This window comes from Fusarium coffeatum (genome assembly GCF_003316985.1).
Source record: "Fusarium coffeatum strain FIESC_28 chromosome Unknown BRIP53273_contig_179, whole genome shotgun sequence".
In the NCBI taxonomy this organism is placed as follows: domain Eukaryota; kingdom Fungi; phylum Ascomycota; class Sordariomycetes; order Hypocreales; family Nectriaceae; genus Fusarium; species Fusarium coffeatum.
The window spans coordinates 200,371-218,097 of NW_022157972.1; the positions used below are offsets into that span (position 1 = coordinate 200,371).

At 47.8% G+C, this 17,727-nt stretch overlaps 2 protein-coding genes across 2 annotated transcripts; both read right to left on the minus strand.

Moving 5' to 3' along the window:
* Positions 1-4,829: 4,829 nt before the first annotated feature.
* FIESC28_07983 (uncharacterized protein) lies at positions 4,830-6,250 on the minus strand (the record flags this gene model as incomplete). Its single annotated transcript, XM_031162123.1, has 5 exons — positions 4,830-4,850; positions 4,907-5,026; positions 5,103-5,192; positions 5,245-5,963; positions 6,121-6,250. The coding sequence occupies 5 exons, from the start codon at positions 6,248-6,250 to the stop codon at positions 4,830-4,832; spliced, it is 1,080 nt and encodes a 359-aa protein (XP_031013867.1).
* Positions 6,251-11,552: 5,302 nt separating this feature from the next.
* On the minus strand, positions 11,553-13,809 carry FIESC28_07984 (uncharacterized protein; the record flags this gene model as incomplete). The annotated part of the gene is made up of 3 exons (XM_031162124.1): positions 11,553-11,664; positions 11,721-13,456; positions 13,567-13,809. The coding sequence occupies 3 exons, from the start codon at positions 13,807-13,809 to the stop codon at positions 11,553-11,555; spliced, it is 2,091 nt and encodes a 696-aa protein (XP_031013868.1).
* Positions 13,810-17,727: the final 3,918 nt, after the last annotated feature.

Here is a 17,727-nt window from a genome sequence, read left to right on the forward strand (position 1 = left end):
GATGGGCAAACTGGGGGGAGGGGGAATGGTTTAATAAGTATGTGGTTGTGTCTCGAAACAGATGAGAATGTTGGAAAAGGTCAATGCCTGTGAGCAGGAGTTGGAAACACAAGTGCTGTATCGTTCTGGAAGGTGTGGAGCAGCTAAGAAGGGGGGCCGTAAAGAGGACAGGGCACACAAAGGCGAAATCCGAGTTAGAGAATGCTGTACAGAGTGAGGAAGACAGGGACAGGGCGGTGAGATTGAAGGCAAAGCTTGGATCCAAGGGTAAAAAGAAGGTGACGAAGCAGCGGAAGTGGAAGGGGTACGAATCCCCTTTTGAGACTTGGTGTGTTTCAGGGCTTGACTTTTGGTGGAGGACTTCGACATTTTAGAAGGTTAAGGCCTTGTAATCGACAAGAAACATTAGAGGCACTGCGGTCGAGCCACTTGATGATCTGTCCTGGAAACGGGCAGTGGGCGCAAGACTCGGGCGGAGCAGGGCTTGAGCGCTTGTTACAGGGCGTTCAAGTTTAGAAGATGCTTGATTCTCGAGAGATTGACTGAAAATAGAAATTGTTAGGGGCTGTTTGGTACATTGTGAGCCAATCACACTAGAGTTGAAGTGATGATAATACCATTAACATATATCTCTATTAATCTGAAGGAGTTCCATCCCAGCGTCGCTACAGATCTTGTGACTTTACAATCCTGGAAAGCGATTAAAAAGCATCTCGATAATCGGATTGTAACCGAAATGCATGCATTGTTGTATGATCTTTGTTGCACATAGACTGATTGATTGCAAGAATGACCATCTTGGAGCAAGCCACGCGAGTCTCTAGTCAGGGGTGGAGAGCCTAGAGAGCTCCCAAATTAAGCAAGGATCCAGGGTTCTCAACGGTTTTTGAATGGAGTACGTATATCCATTCCGTACATGCAGACATCAAAACGTCTGTTAATAGTCGGCATGCCCGGATATGGACGACGTTACGCTGGCCAGCCGCATCAGGTCACATGCTCCGAAGAGTCGAACATCAACTAGTAAATCACAGGAAGGTAATGGATTTACTGAAATGAGGATTGATGCAGCACAGTCGCACCAGTGGATGATCGGCTGTTCAGGGGCGATATCACAATACTGCAGTATATTGTTGGGCGTCCTAAAGATGAGGATGAGGATAAGGGTGATGCTTTTTTTGGTGGTTAGACATTTTAGAGTGATGATCTCAGAATTGGGCACTTAAACAATCACAAGATCAATATCTGTCACATCAAACTGAACCTGATCTTCAAATTGCATTGAATAAAGTGCCCTACTTGCCCTGTGTGCCTTGGCGCATTGGGGCTCAAGCATCCCATCCTGCGACAACCCAGAAACAGATTCGGCAATGCCACGCGGGTTCCTGGCATAAATGAAGACAGGCATTCTTGACCAATCAAATAGAGTTCTCATCGACAAGGAATATGTAAAGTTGGCCATCAGGCTGAGAAAGTGTCAACATCCACAACCTGTCAAGTCAAGTCATCGGGGAATTCTAGAAATCATAGCATCATCTCGCAAGCAGTATCAAGATCAAGTAACGCTCGAGTTCATTAAGTTGCTTCTCAGACCTCGCTCGGTTCCGTGCATCAACCGTGCATTCTCTGTGCTTATTCTTCTCCTCTCCTCTCGCTGCCTGAGTCTGTTCCTCACGGCTGATAATGACAGGGGACACTATAGGGCCACTAGCACCAACCCGCACTTGTTTCACGACTCTGTTTCATCATTCATGCCATGAACAGACGGTCAAGGAAATAACACGAGCCGAGAGTAGCGGCACGCGATCCCCCAAGATATGCTCCCGCCTGCCAAGGAAAGGTTGATGTGTATGACGATGATCGCATCAACTTGTTGCAACCATCAAGACGATCGGTGATTGAGCTCGGTCATGAAGACGGTACGATCAGACTCTGTTACGACCTGAGAATGGAAGAATGCATTAGCAAAACAAGCGAAGCATCATGGCAGTCACATGTTGGCTCTGCCGTTTGTCTCTAACAAAGATCATCACCTCTGCGTGCTGACAAGTCTCGACTGATGGTCCGAGTTATGATACTTCACCTATCCATACTCTACTCCCATAGGAATAGCCTATCCGCAGATCACAAGTTTGACAGACAATAGCGGCAAACGCGATATCAGCGCCATCAAGCGGGCAAACAAATCTTCGGCCAACCCAAAGGTCGCGTCAAACGCCATGAGTGGTTTCTAGCGTGTTTCCAATCCTTCTGATGCACATCATCACGAGCAATGACCAAGTCATTCTTATTTCCCCAGCCTCGTCATCGTTGTCGTGGCCAAGGCTAGCAAACGAAGGGTCCAAGGCTAACAAGTTGCTTTCAGCCCAATACGACACATACTATTCATAGAGCATCATCATAGTAGTTTGTCATGAGCGCCTAAATACCGTAGATTAGCAGGTGATGCTGGCGGGGACCCCTATGGTCAATGCTGTCTGCTTAGCTTTCCATGCTTCGGCATCGCCGAAGTCTTCCAGAAGCATTGGAGATTGCTTAAACAATGATATTGACGGGTGTTGCACGAGTCAATGGCTCCTGGTACTACATACGTATCAGGAGTCAGTCCCTTCTTTTGACAACAACACATGATATCCTTGGCATCGATGCATTAAAGTTGACAGCATATACCTACCTTGCTTGACCGGCGATCTCCATCTCATCTTCGTCCCATGCCTAAATCGTTCGCAGCATTGATCTTGGCGCAGCTTCAACATCCAAAAAGGGAAGACAGTAATGTGCAACGGTGGACGCGACAACTCTCGGGCCAGTGTAAGCTACGGACGTCGTGAAGCATCGGTTGACAGCGCATCCTGTCTTCGTCCCGTGACGTATCGTGCTACGTATCTGTGTAACCATTGCGATTGACGTATTATCCTTTGTTATGCCCGCATAGGCCAAAGTCATTCTATCCTTTACCCATGTGGCTTTTTGTTCTTTGATAGGTGGCGTGCTTGGCTATTGTAGGTCCTCGATGATGACCAAGAGTATTGTGTAACTCTCGTATGAAGCAGGTAACATACTTTCTCGCGATGGTGTTTCTATCGAAAGTGTTTGCTAATTCTGTATGTAGGTAAAAGATTATATGGCCTGAGTGCCCGGTGAGTGTCAGGCGACAGCTTGCTGGCTTCCAACGTACTTGCGTCCGAACTTCCAAGACCATAACCCCAACAGACGAACCTGAGAAGGATAAGATCATTACAGGGTTTTGAAGACTGTACAGCCATGCACGATGTTGCGTGAACGTTGTCGGCACTCGGTGTTGACGATCCCGAGGGCCAGTTACACAATAGCCAGCAAGGTCGGTGGCTTGTTCTTCCAACTTACCCGTTGTAGTTCATGAACACTTGGTCCATTTCCCCGAGACGGCTTCCGGCATGAAGTGAGCTTGCGGAAGGATGGAAACTGGTCGATTAATCCATTGGCTAAGTCAAGGTTCATCGGGAGAACATTCGATACATATGTTGGCTGATGGTATATACAACGCTTGGCGGTCATGGCAAAGAGAAGCCTGCCAAATGTTAAACCAGTAAGTATAAACAAGGTCATCCTTCCAACGAAGAGTCACATGGATACATATTGATAGATACATCAATATCAGCACTCTGTTCTTGGTCACGTTTCGAGACGGCACTTAGCTAATAGATATATAGTCAATATTGATAGCTTAAGAACTATACAGCTTTCCAGTCCCCTTGTCTGTCTTAGACTAACGTTTCTTTTTGTTCTCTTCAAGACTAGCCTGTTCCCTCTATTCGCCAAGTAGAGTACTAGACTTCAATTTGTCTGTCAATGGCACATTAGTTATTGACTGACCTGCACATACCAGAGAACCGGTGTTGAGCAGATGTCCCGGCGTAAGAGAACCCCACCCGGTATCGAGCAATAACATCAATAGCATAGCCTCAGTAGGTGGGCATGACTGCCTCTGTATCGCAGCCTATGTATGCGAAATCTTCTACCGAGCTGCTTTGTTGATACACAGCCGAATTGCCCAAGTCGCCAACCCGGCCTACCACTAACCGTCCCTGGACAGCGTAGTTGCGTTCTTCATTGAGCTGATTAAAGCGTTGTCACAGTGGTCGAGAATGAGATCGAGATCTCAGGTCAGATCGAAAACGGGAGAAAGTTCGCTTAGTTTTGAAACATCATGATGTATTATCTCGAGGACTGAAATTTTGCTCGGTATAGCCGTCAACTCCTGTGGATTCCCCTCATATAAAAATCATCCCCCATACAGCTTTCCAGACCTTGGCTCCGTAATTATTCGTTCTGCGATATAAACGGCTCGGAACCGAAAGACGTGTGTGCCGCTGAGAGTCGATGCGCATACAGAGGGCAACTGAACAACAGAGGAAACCCATCCAATAATACAACCACCCATTACTAACAGCCCAGGTTGTGTCAGAAAAGGGGAAACTATGGTGCAGAGAATGTTGCAGGTGCGAGAAAAACAGGGAATAGAAAAAAGAACAATGAAAATAGTAATGAAAAAGAGGTATCGCATCAGCCAGTGTATTTTCTTCCCCAAATCCACCACGAGTTAGCAGCCCTTATTGGAGTGCTCGCGTCCGGCTGAAGAAAGTCGTTGGTAGGGGTATGTGTGGTAAAGGTAAGGTGCGGTTCGTCACTTCGTCCTGCATTCGCTAATAGTCGAACTCAAGATGGGCATCTCTGGCTTTCGAATTCGATGGGCAAAATAGTCGTTCGAACGCAGATGGTATAGAGGCCGCGGGCACGTCCTGGCATTCATATATCCAGACATATAGTATCATAGTCGCGAACGACAATTAGTAAGCCCAGATTTTAAGCTGAGAATGTAAGTTAGCAATGCTTTATCTTGAAACCTTGCATCAGAAATACTTACCAGAGAATCCCATGATCCTGTGCACAAGCTTGTACCGTCGTTGCTCACGCCCAAGCAGCTGACACGGTTCTCGTGGCCGACCAGAGAGCCAACCTTCTCGCCTCGAGTAATATCCCAGACCTAGGTTCCCCTATGTTAGCACTGCATTGTTTCACAGAGGGACAGCTTGTGACACCACAAGCAAAATCCAGCTTACCTTGCACTCAAAGTCATCGTATCCGGCGAAAAGGAGACGTCCAGATACAGAAGTGGCTACGGAGGTGATACCACAGAGAATAGACTCGGACTACCAATTGCGTTAGTTTAGGGAGAGCCAATTTGACAGGATCCACACTTACCCCGTAAAGGTTGAGTTCGCGATCCGCGCGAATATCGAAGAGTCGGCAAGTAGCATCATCGGATCCAGTAACGAAAGAGTGACCATCAGGGAAGAATTGGATGGCGTTGATGTCGGACTCGTGACCAGCGAAGGTCTGGACGGCCTTACCAGCACGAATATCCCAGAGCTTGGCGAAAGCATCGCAAGCACCGGAGATGAAAGTGTTTTGGTTGGTAGGGTTGAGGCTGATGCTCATGACGTCTCCGAGATGGTCGGCGAATTCAGTGACCTTCTGGCCAGTCTCAATATCCCACTTCATACAGGTCATGTCACCAGACGACGTTAGGATGCTGCGGTCGTTGATGAATCTACAGCATGAAAGATAACCGGCATGACCAGAAAGCTCGCGGGCGACACGAGTAGGACCGTCGCGTTGCTGGTTCACGTTGTAGATAGAGCAGATGTTGTCGAGACCACCGCAAGCAACAAAGTTGCCACTAGGGGCGTAGGCGCAGGTCATGACCCAAGAGGATCGCAGGGGAATGGCGTGCACCTTGTTGGTGGTATAAGCATCCCAGATAATGAGTTTACCATCCTGAGAGGCAGAGACGAGGTGCCTCCTATCGGTTGACCAGTGCATAGCATAGATCTTGGCCAAGTGACCCTTCAGCGTTCGCTTGGCCTTCATAAGCTGGTTCTTGGGAATAGGCTCATGAGCCTGTTGCGCGACAGCGCGAACTAAAGAATTGAAGAGAGCGAGTCAGCATTGGTTTCTCCGAGATACACATGGGTTTGACGAGACGCGTAACGATAGAATCAGAGCATTGTCGGATGGCTATGGTTATTTCGTCCGCCAGCAGTGTTCGGGGTGGTTGAGTAATCGGGAAGCACGTACGAGTTGTGTCGGCAAGATCATCCTTCTTTCTCTTAATTCGGTCCTTCAGAGTTTCGGCTTCGCGACGAGCCTGCTGAATTCGCGATTGCATGGCCTCGGGGGAGACATCGTTGTTGCCTTGGGAATTCATCGTGATCGACCGGGAAAATTGGTGTCGGGTTGTTGACGCGCGACAGGAGAGATTAAAAGATATTCCGGGGACCAAGAAGCGGTGTCGAGATGAGAATCGAGGAGACGAACGACGATACTCAGGTCCAAGTCGAGCTCAAGAGGAGCAGAGCAGAAAAGAGCGACTTTCGAGAAGAGAAATTGACGATGGACGAAAACAGGAGCTCGGCCGGCTGAAGATGGTGGATGGAATTGAAATGGGCGAAATGCAATGCAAGTGGAGAGGGAAAGGCCGGAGAGAGAGAGCTGGAGGAGAGAGGAGCGAGGAGGATTGTGAGTGGTAGGGGCCTTTAGGGGGGGAAGGGAATGCGAGCTACAGACTACAGGGGGGCGTGTGCGTTGAGTGGATAATCTAAGAGTGGACGATGAGTGGGCGCGGGCTCGACTTGGCCAGTGGCATCGGCAGCGGCAACAACAAGCACGACGATGGATGACCTGAACTGAACTGCTACAGTTACAGTTGCAATTGTTACTGGAAGCTATAGTACAGAACAATAGAAGGAATGGGACTGTAACACTGCCCTGACTGTGGTTCTCCCAGATATTGGGGCCATCCATAGCATCGCCGAGATACAGCTGGCAGTATTATAGTACCCGACCCGATAGTACCTAGGAGACGGGCACCAGCAGCTTTGTCTCGCTCCGAAGATGAATTCTAGTATCGTTCCATCATTCTTCGCACGGCTAGAAATGCGACTAGCTACCTGTACCTAGTCTACCTTATCTTCTGCGATCCAGCCACCAAATACAAAGTACCATCTGCTGTACATAACCTGGCATGGCATCTCTCATCTACAAAAAATACCCCTCCATCCATTTACAGTGGATGCTGTTGCTGCACGAACCTGCAGCTAGGGGAACCCTGCGGTCGCCGCCGTCGCCCCGACCCTTTTTGTCCACCTCAACCTTGCCCGGTTTCCTTTCCATCCATCCATCTTGTTCGTACCTTTTTCCGAGCCAGCTGCAACCATCAAATCAACCACCAATAATTTCATGTACCGTATGGTACTGCAACCCATCATCGGGATCATCCATCATGTCAGACAGATCTTGCGACAATTTCAGAGACAAAACACCACAAGACTGTTCATTGCTTTGCTATGCTCCGCTCGGGGCTTGTTGATTCAAATCCGACTACACAATGCAAATGACCGATTGGTTCTTTCCAGCGCGATGACAAGCATCTACAGGCATCAGTAGCAATTCGAGATAACCCGGCCCCTGACCTCGTCTACTCTGGCTCTGGCTGGCATCGCCAACTGAGCCCACCCAGGCTTCCATTAGAAGCTCGTCCCGTCCACTGAGCGACCGATCCAGGTCGTCCTGGCAGCGAACAGGGCTAGAGCCTCGCCCCAGAGCGGAGAGTCTTAACCCGAGCTGGGTAGGTGAAGGACTCGAAGGCGCACCACCCCCAAGCCAGATTGCTACTCAGATTGCGTCCATTGCATGCGTCCGCCTGCTTAAACTGCACCCACCAGAGCCACTGAGGTGATCTCCCGCCAAATTTGACCAAGCTCCAATACCCCAAGGACCGAGAACAACAAAAATTACCCAAGCTTCAATCAGTACGTACCTCGAGTTCCATAACTGCCCGGTTAATTCTGTCACCAAGAGACTCTTGCGGTGTCAAAGCATCAGCACAAGTCACAGCAACGACATTGCTTTACCTTGAATTTTGGGTTCATTGATGGCTCATTTCAGGGGAAGGATATGGTGTCTGCTTTCATGGATTATTAGCAAATCACACTTCACATAATCATAACTAGCTGCTGGTAGTTCCAGCCAAGACAAGTCCAGAGACGGCGCTACTCGTTGCCATCCAAGAGATGATCTTTCGCTTCGATACACATAAGGAGAAGCTAGTCCCAGAGGACTCTCTTCATCCAGGGCCATTGCCAAACCCGTCATGAGCTGTTTTTTGACCCACGACTTTTGCACCTTGTCGGCTCCACTTGTATAATTAAATGCTCGCCGGGCTTTTCGGCTATGCAGCAAAGTCTCCCCAGAAAGGAGTTTAGAGAGTCACGGCCTTGCATATATAGCCTATGGCCAGGATTTGCCCAGTCTAGCCAGTGCTAGGTGACACCAATCTGCACTGGACAAGAAGGTGCTTGAATGGGTCTTACTTATATCGTACGCGGCTACAACAAGAACGGTTCTCGATCGCACCAAGCAACTGGAATGGGGGGAAAAAACAAATATTCATCAGCCTTGGCCCAAGTGGCCACTGCTTTTCCAAGAGATCCCCAGGTCTTCGAATTGACTTCATTTACAAGGTTCTCCGGTATGCTCGACCCAGCATTTTGGGTTACCCGTGACGGTTTCGTTGTGAGACAACAGGAGCAGAGACATCCAAGCATTTCAATGTCTCAAAATTACGTCCCTCCACGCAACTTTGGATACTGCAAGCGTGCTACGGTTCTACTTTCTAATCAAGACTAGTTGTTCTGTTCCTAATTCTTAGGCTATAGAATTCGAGATGTTTTCGTTCGAGAAGACTGTTGATCAAGAGACATGGGGCACAATTGGCTGGATACGGAGAGCACTGTGGATTCAGACTTTAGAGCCCCGATGAACCCTGGTTTACAGCAGGGCTCCTTCAACCACTGATGCAATATCCAACCCAAGCTTGCTAGGTTCTGTTTGTAGCAGAAATTGCTGGTGTCTCTCGTTTTGTCGCCTGAATCACGTCCCGTCTGTCGATCATTCTTCAACACAAAATGCCCAGGTAGCGACTATTCTTTAATGTTAAGGACTTTTGGCCCAGACCCAGGCCTAACAAAAGCAGATCATCGATACAACAATTCCTCGATTGTGCCACCAAAGCCACCCGTTCCTATATCCGTCTACAGCTCGTATGACTGTCGCTGTATGGCTCAACCTAAACAAAGGTAACCATCCGGCGTTTATCAGACGTTCACGGTCATCCAATGTGTAGCGTATGCTGATACGGACATTGGCAATGTGGATATGGAGGTCGGTACCTGCAGTAAGGTGCAACATCAAAAGTGCCCCCAAGTGCGTTATGCATATTTTGTACATACTGTCACCCCTCAAATGTGGGTGGTGGTAGCTGAGTACGAGTATCCGTAACAATCACCGCACATATAACCAGTCTGACTTCATAACTGACCGTTTATGTCACCAGTTGATCTTCTCATATAGAGTCTACTTGACTCCATACAACTTCTTACTTGTCTAGCTCTTCTCGTACTTCGAAATGATATACGTATAGCTTCCGACTACGTTAGCTCAAAACTCTTGCATCTTTTTAGTATAAAACCACAGGCTCCAACGCAATTTAAATATCCCCAAGGTATCCACTCTTTTGACAGGCCCCTGCATCTTAAAGTGAGGTTAACCCCCAGTCCCTGGTCCAGTCCTAGTCCAGTCAAGAGAGTACAGTACGTACCGATAGAGGACGGCGCCCCTGATCAGTTTTGCTCAGGGGAGTCATTGACAGTTACTCTGCTCTTAAACTTTCCATGGACTCTGCAGGCAATTCGTGTTGACGTTCTTTTATGGCATAATGCGGTAACCGGCTAATAGCCCCATGCTAGTTCTGTTTACCGACAGAGTCGTCGGACTATATCTGGCCGTTGATAATCTCGGAGTTCGAGCCTGTCCAGGGTTTCCCGGTAATATGAGGTGCTGCAAGCTATCGCGCCGAGATACACCAACGCAGACGATGTCGATAGCTGGAATCGTTATACTGGCTCCCGTTCATCCTTCCCGTGCTTTCCCTCGCCTGATGTTCAGCCACCATCGTAGTTCTCATCCTATTCCAAGCTGACTTGTCGTTATTACTCTGCATATACATACGCGTCCATGAGTCGGGTACAGTACGGTACAGTACAGTAGTATCTGGAACCAGCCGGCTTGGCACCCCTTACTACAGCTACACACTTATCTGTAGAATATCTGGTTCCCAAGGTAAACCCCAATGACTAGTTAGTTCCAGAGCTTCTGCGGTAGGTCCTCTTCCTAGTGCACGACTCATGACAAGCTTGTGTTTACTTTCTTGACCTTGCTCAGCCACATATTGCGATCGTTGCCAAATAACGGCTTTCTTCTATACAATGGGGCGCTCGAAGGTTGCTAACAACACTGATTTTGTGAACTATAACAGATTCACTTGAAACGAAAATGTCCTCAAATAAAGCTTATGACTGTTCTTCCTTGTTCTCAGCTCTCTTATGCTGAGTTGGCAATGCTGTAGGCGTGACTCAGGAACCATGAACCCTGCAACCTAGCTGAAGGTGTGCTTTGACATAGAAATGCTGCAGAACCAACAATGACGATGTCGAATCGAATTGGACTGGGGAGTATTGAGTCAAGGAGTAGCAATAGACACAGCTTACCAGGTAGGCCATGTAGCTGCTCCAGAGGAAATGTCGGGCCAACCCGACTGCGTTGGCTACCCTATAGCAAAGCTGCTTTTCGTCAATGAACAGTATAAACGTTGATGCCATGCTGAAAGGTCACTCATTCAATCTGTCATACAGATCTATATTCTTCATCACTCTGGGCTACCTATATACCAGAAATATCAGGACCTCTGTGTCGTGGTTGGCAAATCTGTCACGAACCCATGATTGACACATTTGTAATTACATGCTAACATTGCCAGTATGAAAGGGGTTTGTTCGGAAGAACATATGAACTCGAGATCCATTTACACGATACCCATTAGGCTTACAACATAAAGATCATGGAAATTAACTACTTGATGGCAATTAGTTTGCAAACCCTGATGGCTGTCACTTGTATGCTTGGATCAACATTCAGTCAAGTTCTCAACTTGAGATACGAAAGCAGCAGACTAACACAGCCCACAATCAAGTAATACATGGGGATGTTAAAATTGTACTATTTCAGTAAAGAATCTACGAGTTTAGTGACTCCAGCCATTCTGATCCATCTTCGAGACATATATCAAACTTCCGCGTTTACACTGGATGTATCGACACGCTACTCGGGGCAAACGCCACACGCACTTCAATCTGCAATTCCTTCAGAATGAGTGGTTTAATGGATGATACAAAATAACTTAGATAAGAAGCCACTCAATTGCTGGGCACGGCAGCTGTGTATGGCCGACTTGGATATAGTGATGCGTAGATAATGCGTGAACTGTTCGCTCTTTGTCATTCATAACCATAAACACCCTCCTATGTACAGAGTAGCCCCTTCTAAAGCCTAGCCAGTATTTTGTTTATTTCCAAAGAAATACATTGATCCTGCCCGAATTATACCAGACTTCTTTAGTGAGTCTCTGCCCAACTCTTGAACCAATCCAGTGCTTCAGGGTTAGCAACACTGGCATTGGTCTTGACATCCATGCCAGAAAGGATCTGTTTTACAGCAACTTCGATCCTACGCGATTATTAGTATTCCGAGATCATGTACACTGATTCCTCAACGAGACTTACTTCTTTCCGTTACTTGTCTTGGGCACACCTGCTCCGCACTCCTCGACCACACCGGGAACATGTCGAGGACTCAACTCGGCCTTGATCTTTGACTTGATTCGTAGACGGAGATCATCGTTGAATTCCTTTCCGGGCACCATCACGACGAATAGACATACAGTCTCATCTGAATCTGTCTCTCGTCGACGCCCGACACAAACAGCATCTTCAACCTCCGACGCAAAGAAACGCGTGAGGATGTTGTAGATCTCGGCTGATCCGAAACGCACACCAGATGGTTTTAATACACCATCTGATCGACCAAGCATAACAAGACTGCCAGTTGAGGGGTCGGGAATCTTGACGAAGTCACCGTGATGCCACACGGCACCCTTGACGCCGCAGATGTTTTCGAAACGCTCAAAATAAGCTGACTGGTACTTCGCCTCTCCATTAGGACCGAAGAATGTGAGTGGTTGACACAAGAATGGCTTGACACAAACAAGGTCACCAGGCTCATCGGCCTTGATTGGTTCTCCTGTGATTGAGTCAACAGCACGGATGGCCATACCGAGACCAGCACATTGGATCTCACCAACGCGCACAGGCAAGAGAGGACAAGGGGCACCAAACAGCGAGATGATATCTGTACCGCCGGTGATAGAGCCAAGGTTGATGTGTTTAGGGAAAGCTTCGTAAACGAACTTGAATGTTGATGGAGGTAGAGGGGAGGCTGTTGAGTAGATAGCTTGCAACTTGGAGAGATCGATTGAACTATCACGGACAGGGTAGACTCTATTGGCTTCCAAAGCAGTCAAGTAAGCGGCCGAAGTACCAAAGTGAGTGACCTCAAGGTCAGCAAGGAGACGTGGAAGCGAGAGGTGGCCATTAGGTCGGAAAGGAGAACCGGAGTACACTACAACAGTGCTTCCCACAGCGAGAGCCGTTATGCTCCAGTGCCACATCATCCATGAAGTAGTCGTGTAGTAGAGCATTCGAGATGTCGAGTCAAGTGAACAGTGAAGAAGATGCTCCTTCTTGTGCTGAAGCAGCGTGCCCAGTGCGGTATGGACAATGGCCTTGGGAAGACCAGTAGTTCCACTGGAGTAAAGGACGTAGAGGGGATGAGCTGGAGGAAGTTGCTCAAACTCCAAAGACCCATCTGGAGCAGATTCGAGCATTTTGGTGTAATCGACAGCTATCACACCATGTTTCTCAAGCTCTTCAAGACCGAGACCTCCAGAACTGATGTTGTTGATCACAACGACCCTTTCAAGCCCCTTATTCTTGAGCTCGGCCACAATCTCTGTTGTTTTTGACACACTTGACCACTCCTTTCCATTGTAGACAGTGCCGTTATCGGCAAACAGCACCTTGGGTGCAATCTGGTTCAGACGGTCCAGCACAGCTGAGACACCATTATCAGGGCTGATACCGGTCCAGATAGCACCAATTGCAGCAGCACCAAGCATGACAACAAGTGCCTCAACATGATTTGACACAAAACCTGCTACAACATCATTGGGCTTGAGGCCGGCTGCGCGCAAGGCATTAGAGCATCGGCGAACGGCCTCACGTAGCTCGGCCCACGAAGTAGTCACTGTGGAGTTGGGCAACTCGGTGACGGTTATTACAGCCGGAGCCGAAGGCTCGGGATGTGGAGAAGTTGCGGGAAAGAGTAGATTCTCGGCAAAGTTGAGGAGCGAACCAGAGAAGAAGTCAGGCCGAGGATACATAGAAGCATTTTGAGGAAGGACCTGTGTGTGAGTTTAGTAGAGTTTCTCAACAATTTGGCCCCATTGACTGCAATTGTAGACACGGCGAGTATCTCACCTGAGAAATCTCGCTTACACCAGGATTTCCATACCTCATCAAAATGCTTTGACGCTGTGACACCAGTGAATTGCCAAACTTCCTCCCAAAATGAAGCAACATCGTCGATAGACCACTTGTAAAGCGCAGGGTAACCGTCAAGATTTAGACCATGCTTCTTGTTGACATGCTCGAGAAACTTCCACATATGAGTGGACTTGGGATCTGGATGCCTCCAAAGGACATTGTCCTCAGAGAGAGGTGCTGCCGCAGAAGGCTCAAGTTTATCGATCGACATGACGGGCATTGAGATGTAAAAGAAGGGAGATTAAGAGACCCAACGAACCCCTCGGTAAAGATTATGTTGAGGGGCAATTTTAGCGACGAGTTGGAGAAGATATGATAACGCGAGAGAACAGGAAAAGATTATGGCACTGGAACAAAACAATTGAAGAGGACTCTGCTATTTGAGAAGTTTTAATGTCTTCTAAGTGTAGCGGACTTTGTATTCCGTCCTCTAAGAGCTCGGAACGGAATGATTCTCTCACTGCCGTGTCTATCGCGAACCGCTGAAAGCCGTCCCCTCCCGATCTCGGTTCCCCGCCATCGAAACGGTCCCCAACGTGGCTGTGGTGGGGGAGGCTGGTGATGTGTGGCTTCACTGAACCGAGGGGGATCTACCAAAACAAGATGCTATCAAATTATGGTCGATTGCTGTTGATACGCCGAGTTGCATTATAATAAGTCTGATCATAATGATCTAGATCTAGGTAACATGCTGTAGTTAAATGTCATTACTGAGACAGGCAATGACCTAATCTCTTGTCAGGAGAAGCATGTACAGATATACTATACTATAGTAGACTGCTGATAGGGCTTTAATTAATTGTTATCTCTAGGTATTTTTATATACAGAGAGTACTAAGTACGTATAATAGCGTGATCGCCTAAGCTTAACTGAAAAGCTAAAGGAAAATCACGTTATTTAGCATTTTTAGCAAGATTAAATACCCGTTAGCTACTCGCCTCGGACTGTCTATGCTTTATGTAGGTATGTACTACCGTAGGCTCGGCATGGCAGATTCTCCTAAACTTCCGACTATCACTCGGGTGCCGAGGTTCTTTCTCAGGTATGTCATAGTCTACTGTAGTAAACAGTAACACATCAAGTCGTGAATGGTATCTGCGCAGGAACTGAGACAAGATGGCACCACAGTAACTTGGCGCTGGAACTCTGAGAGGCCGATCAATACTTGAGAAAGCGTAATCCTATGCTGCTCTTTCAACTCTAGTATCATAAAAGATGCTCTTGGAGTTTGATCTGGAGATCACCTAGGAAAGCGAAGACTAATGTCACTCTCATGTGATTGACCATCGCGGACCGCGTGCATTAGTTAGTTGGGCTGAAGAGGAGCTGGCGGTGAAGGTTATTTGACAGCGGACGATCTTGTTCTTCTTTGATACAGTACAGAGCTGTATTTGGGTAGCGCCTTGGTCTGTCTGGTCATAGATGTCGGTGTACAAGCGCCAGGACTTTATGCAGTTGGCCTTTTGCGCATTGGGACTCGCACCATTCTTGTGCATGTACGGAACAGAATGCCCAACATTTGAGTGCAATAATTGAACTATTTCGATGGGATAAAACGAAACAAATTTACATAGTAAGAATTCTATGTCATAAAAATGATATCTGTGATGGAGTTGTGGGTTGCATATGAAGTCTATACCCGGGTTCTTATTGGACCCCGATGAACTTGTCAATTACCGATACAGCTTCACTAGCAGCATTGCTGCAGGCGTGCGCTATTAGCTTGTTCCGTGTAAACGAACCAGGCAGTTAGCCTCAATTGCCCAACCAGGTGCCATGAAAATACTGTCCAAGAATGAAACGATCAATGGCAAGGATGACTATTTTGAGACTTTGCGTTTTAGTCCATGCGAAAACAATTAAAAAATCAGTAAATAAATTGAATGTCATCATCGTTGTCGGCTTCGACGGAAAGTTTGAAGCTTAGGGACGGCAATGCCCCTGGATGATGACATCTCACTTCCTTTTGATTTCATCATGACCAACGCTATGGAAGAGCACAAGATCTGATGGTGTGAAGAGCCTCGGCCCCTGGACAGCTGCCATTCGCTACAGAGGGTAGACGCGAGAGATGTTGGTGCGAAGCGAGCCTAGAATGAAAATGTGGCGCTTCCTTTTAGAGGCTCCCGAGTGTTCCCATTCGCAGACCGGAGAGCTCGGAGTTGTAGGGGTTCGTTATTTTGCAAACATCCATCCTTTACTACTACCTTGTCATTGAGTAAGGAGGGAGCCAAAGATATGCTCTGATGATTACGAACACCATTTCTGTGATTCCGAGGCTTCGTCCGTAAAATGAAATAGGCACGGGACGGGGCATAAACTGTCGACGATACGCGCCTCGCCTCGGGGCTCTCGAGCCTCCCTAGACCATGGAAGAAAAAAGGCAGTGCTGAAAGTCCAATACAGCGAAACCCTTGTCACCTCAACCAGTTGTCGTGTGCAGCTACAAGGGAGCGAGAGGCGAGACGAAAAAACTCACTGCAGGACCCCGCTGGTTGACCCCTTGAATTCATTCATCCAGTTCTTATCTCATGCTTGTGTCCGGTCCTCCCCGGCTGTTGCGGTTGCTGTTCTATGCTGTTGTACTTGTTTCTCGTACATCGTACATCGCATTTGGGTGGTACAGTCAGCCGTGCAGGTACACGTAAAATGCAACTTTAAACCCGTTTTTACGTTCATTGATGGGAAGTCTGTTCAACAGTAACTTTGTACTGTATTCCACTCACCACAGTGCATCTGAACGCCAATGCCAGGTACCTAATACTAACGTTAGTACCATCCATCCTATCCCCGCTGTTTCCCGTGGAGCGGAAAACCTGGACTTTGATTGTTTTTTAATGCACCGAGATCCTCCCACTTTGTGCCGCAGACTCCGCTGTTGTGTCAAATAATTAATCAACTACCCAGACTCACTGCCATCTGGTCTTGGTCGTCTTTCTTCACTTCCATCACCACTTTGTTGCTGCTTGTTGGGGTTATAGTCGTCGTCTCTACGCTTCATTGTCCTCCTGCAGACAGGCCTCGGCCGAGTGAGCGGACTAACAGCCAACTCCCAGCCATTCCGGTTTTCACATCTATCAATTACCAGCACTTCGATTACTCGATCTTCAATCTTTGATTGTTGATCTCGATCAATATCATCTTGCATTGCTTTAATACTTGGTTATCGAACTAAGTAAATAACAACCACGGACACTCCTTCAATCCTACCTACGTACTTGACTCGTTCCGCAAAGACACACCCTTGCGTTGCGGCCTGATCGATTGGATTGAATTAGAGCTTGGATCGATCTACGGACTTTTCAACGATCAACAACTTGTCTCGGGCCTTGGAATCCGAAGCAAGCAAACAGCATAACACAGAGCGTTTCTGTTGAACAGTAACTCCCCTGGGTAAGTCAGTGATTCTCTCAGTCTCCCCCCTCTTTAAAAAGCACCCGAGATCGTCTCTATGTCTCGCTTGGAACCCAATTCCGTTATTCCCCTGGTATTCTGGAGCCGATCATCTGGTGTTTTAAGCTGTTCCTGGCTGGACCACGGATGGATCCGCTAAGAGGCCCACAAGCAATTTGCAGTCGGCGGATCTTTACTTTCCCAGTTTGATTCGACGCCACCTCCTGCGTCCCCCTGTGCCTCCTGGACCACGCACCACCTTAACCTGACCTAACTCACCTACACCTTCGAGTTTAAACCTCTTTATCAAAAAGAATCTCCTTCATCAACATTTGCTGTACCGTGCATAGTTCCAGCTCAACTCAACTTTCTTTATTGTCATTGTTTGTGTTGCTGCTCGTTCTGCCACGCGTTGCATAGTTGGCTTTATTCTTTGCACTGCCCAACATTTTCACAACCCCATTGGAAGCTTTTGACTTTTCATAATCTCCCATCCCGAGAATATGCATTGCGGCCAATTCTGTTGATCGAATTGTTCAAAACTCAATCTCCTGCTGACACCCGCCTCTTGTTGCCAGACTTTCAAGTTCTTGTGCTTCAGCAACCCACCCGATCCCGAACTCTCCTTCGGCATCTTCGCGACCTAGCCTCCCTTTCGCTCGCGCACCACCAAACGACACACCTTTGCCAGGAGAGATGCCCCGTCGGCTGAATCCATTTTCATCTTCGTCCTCC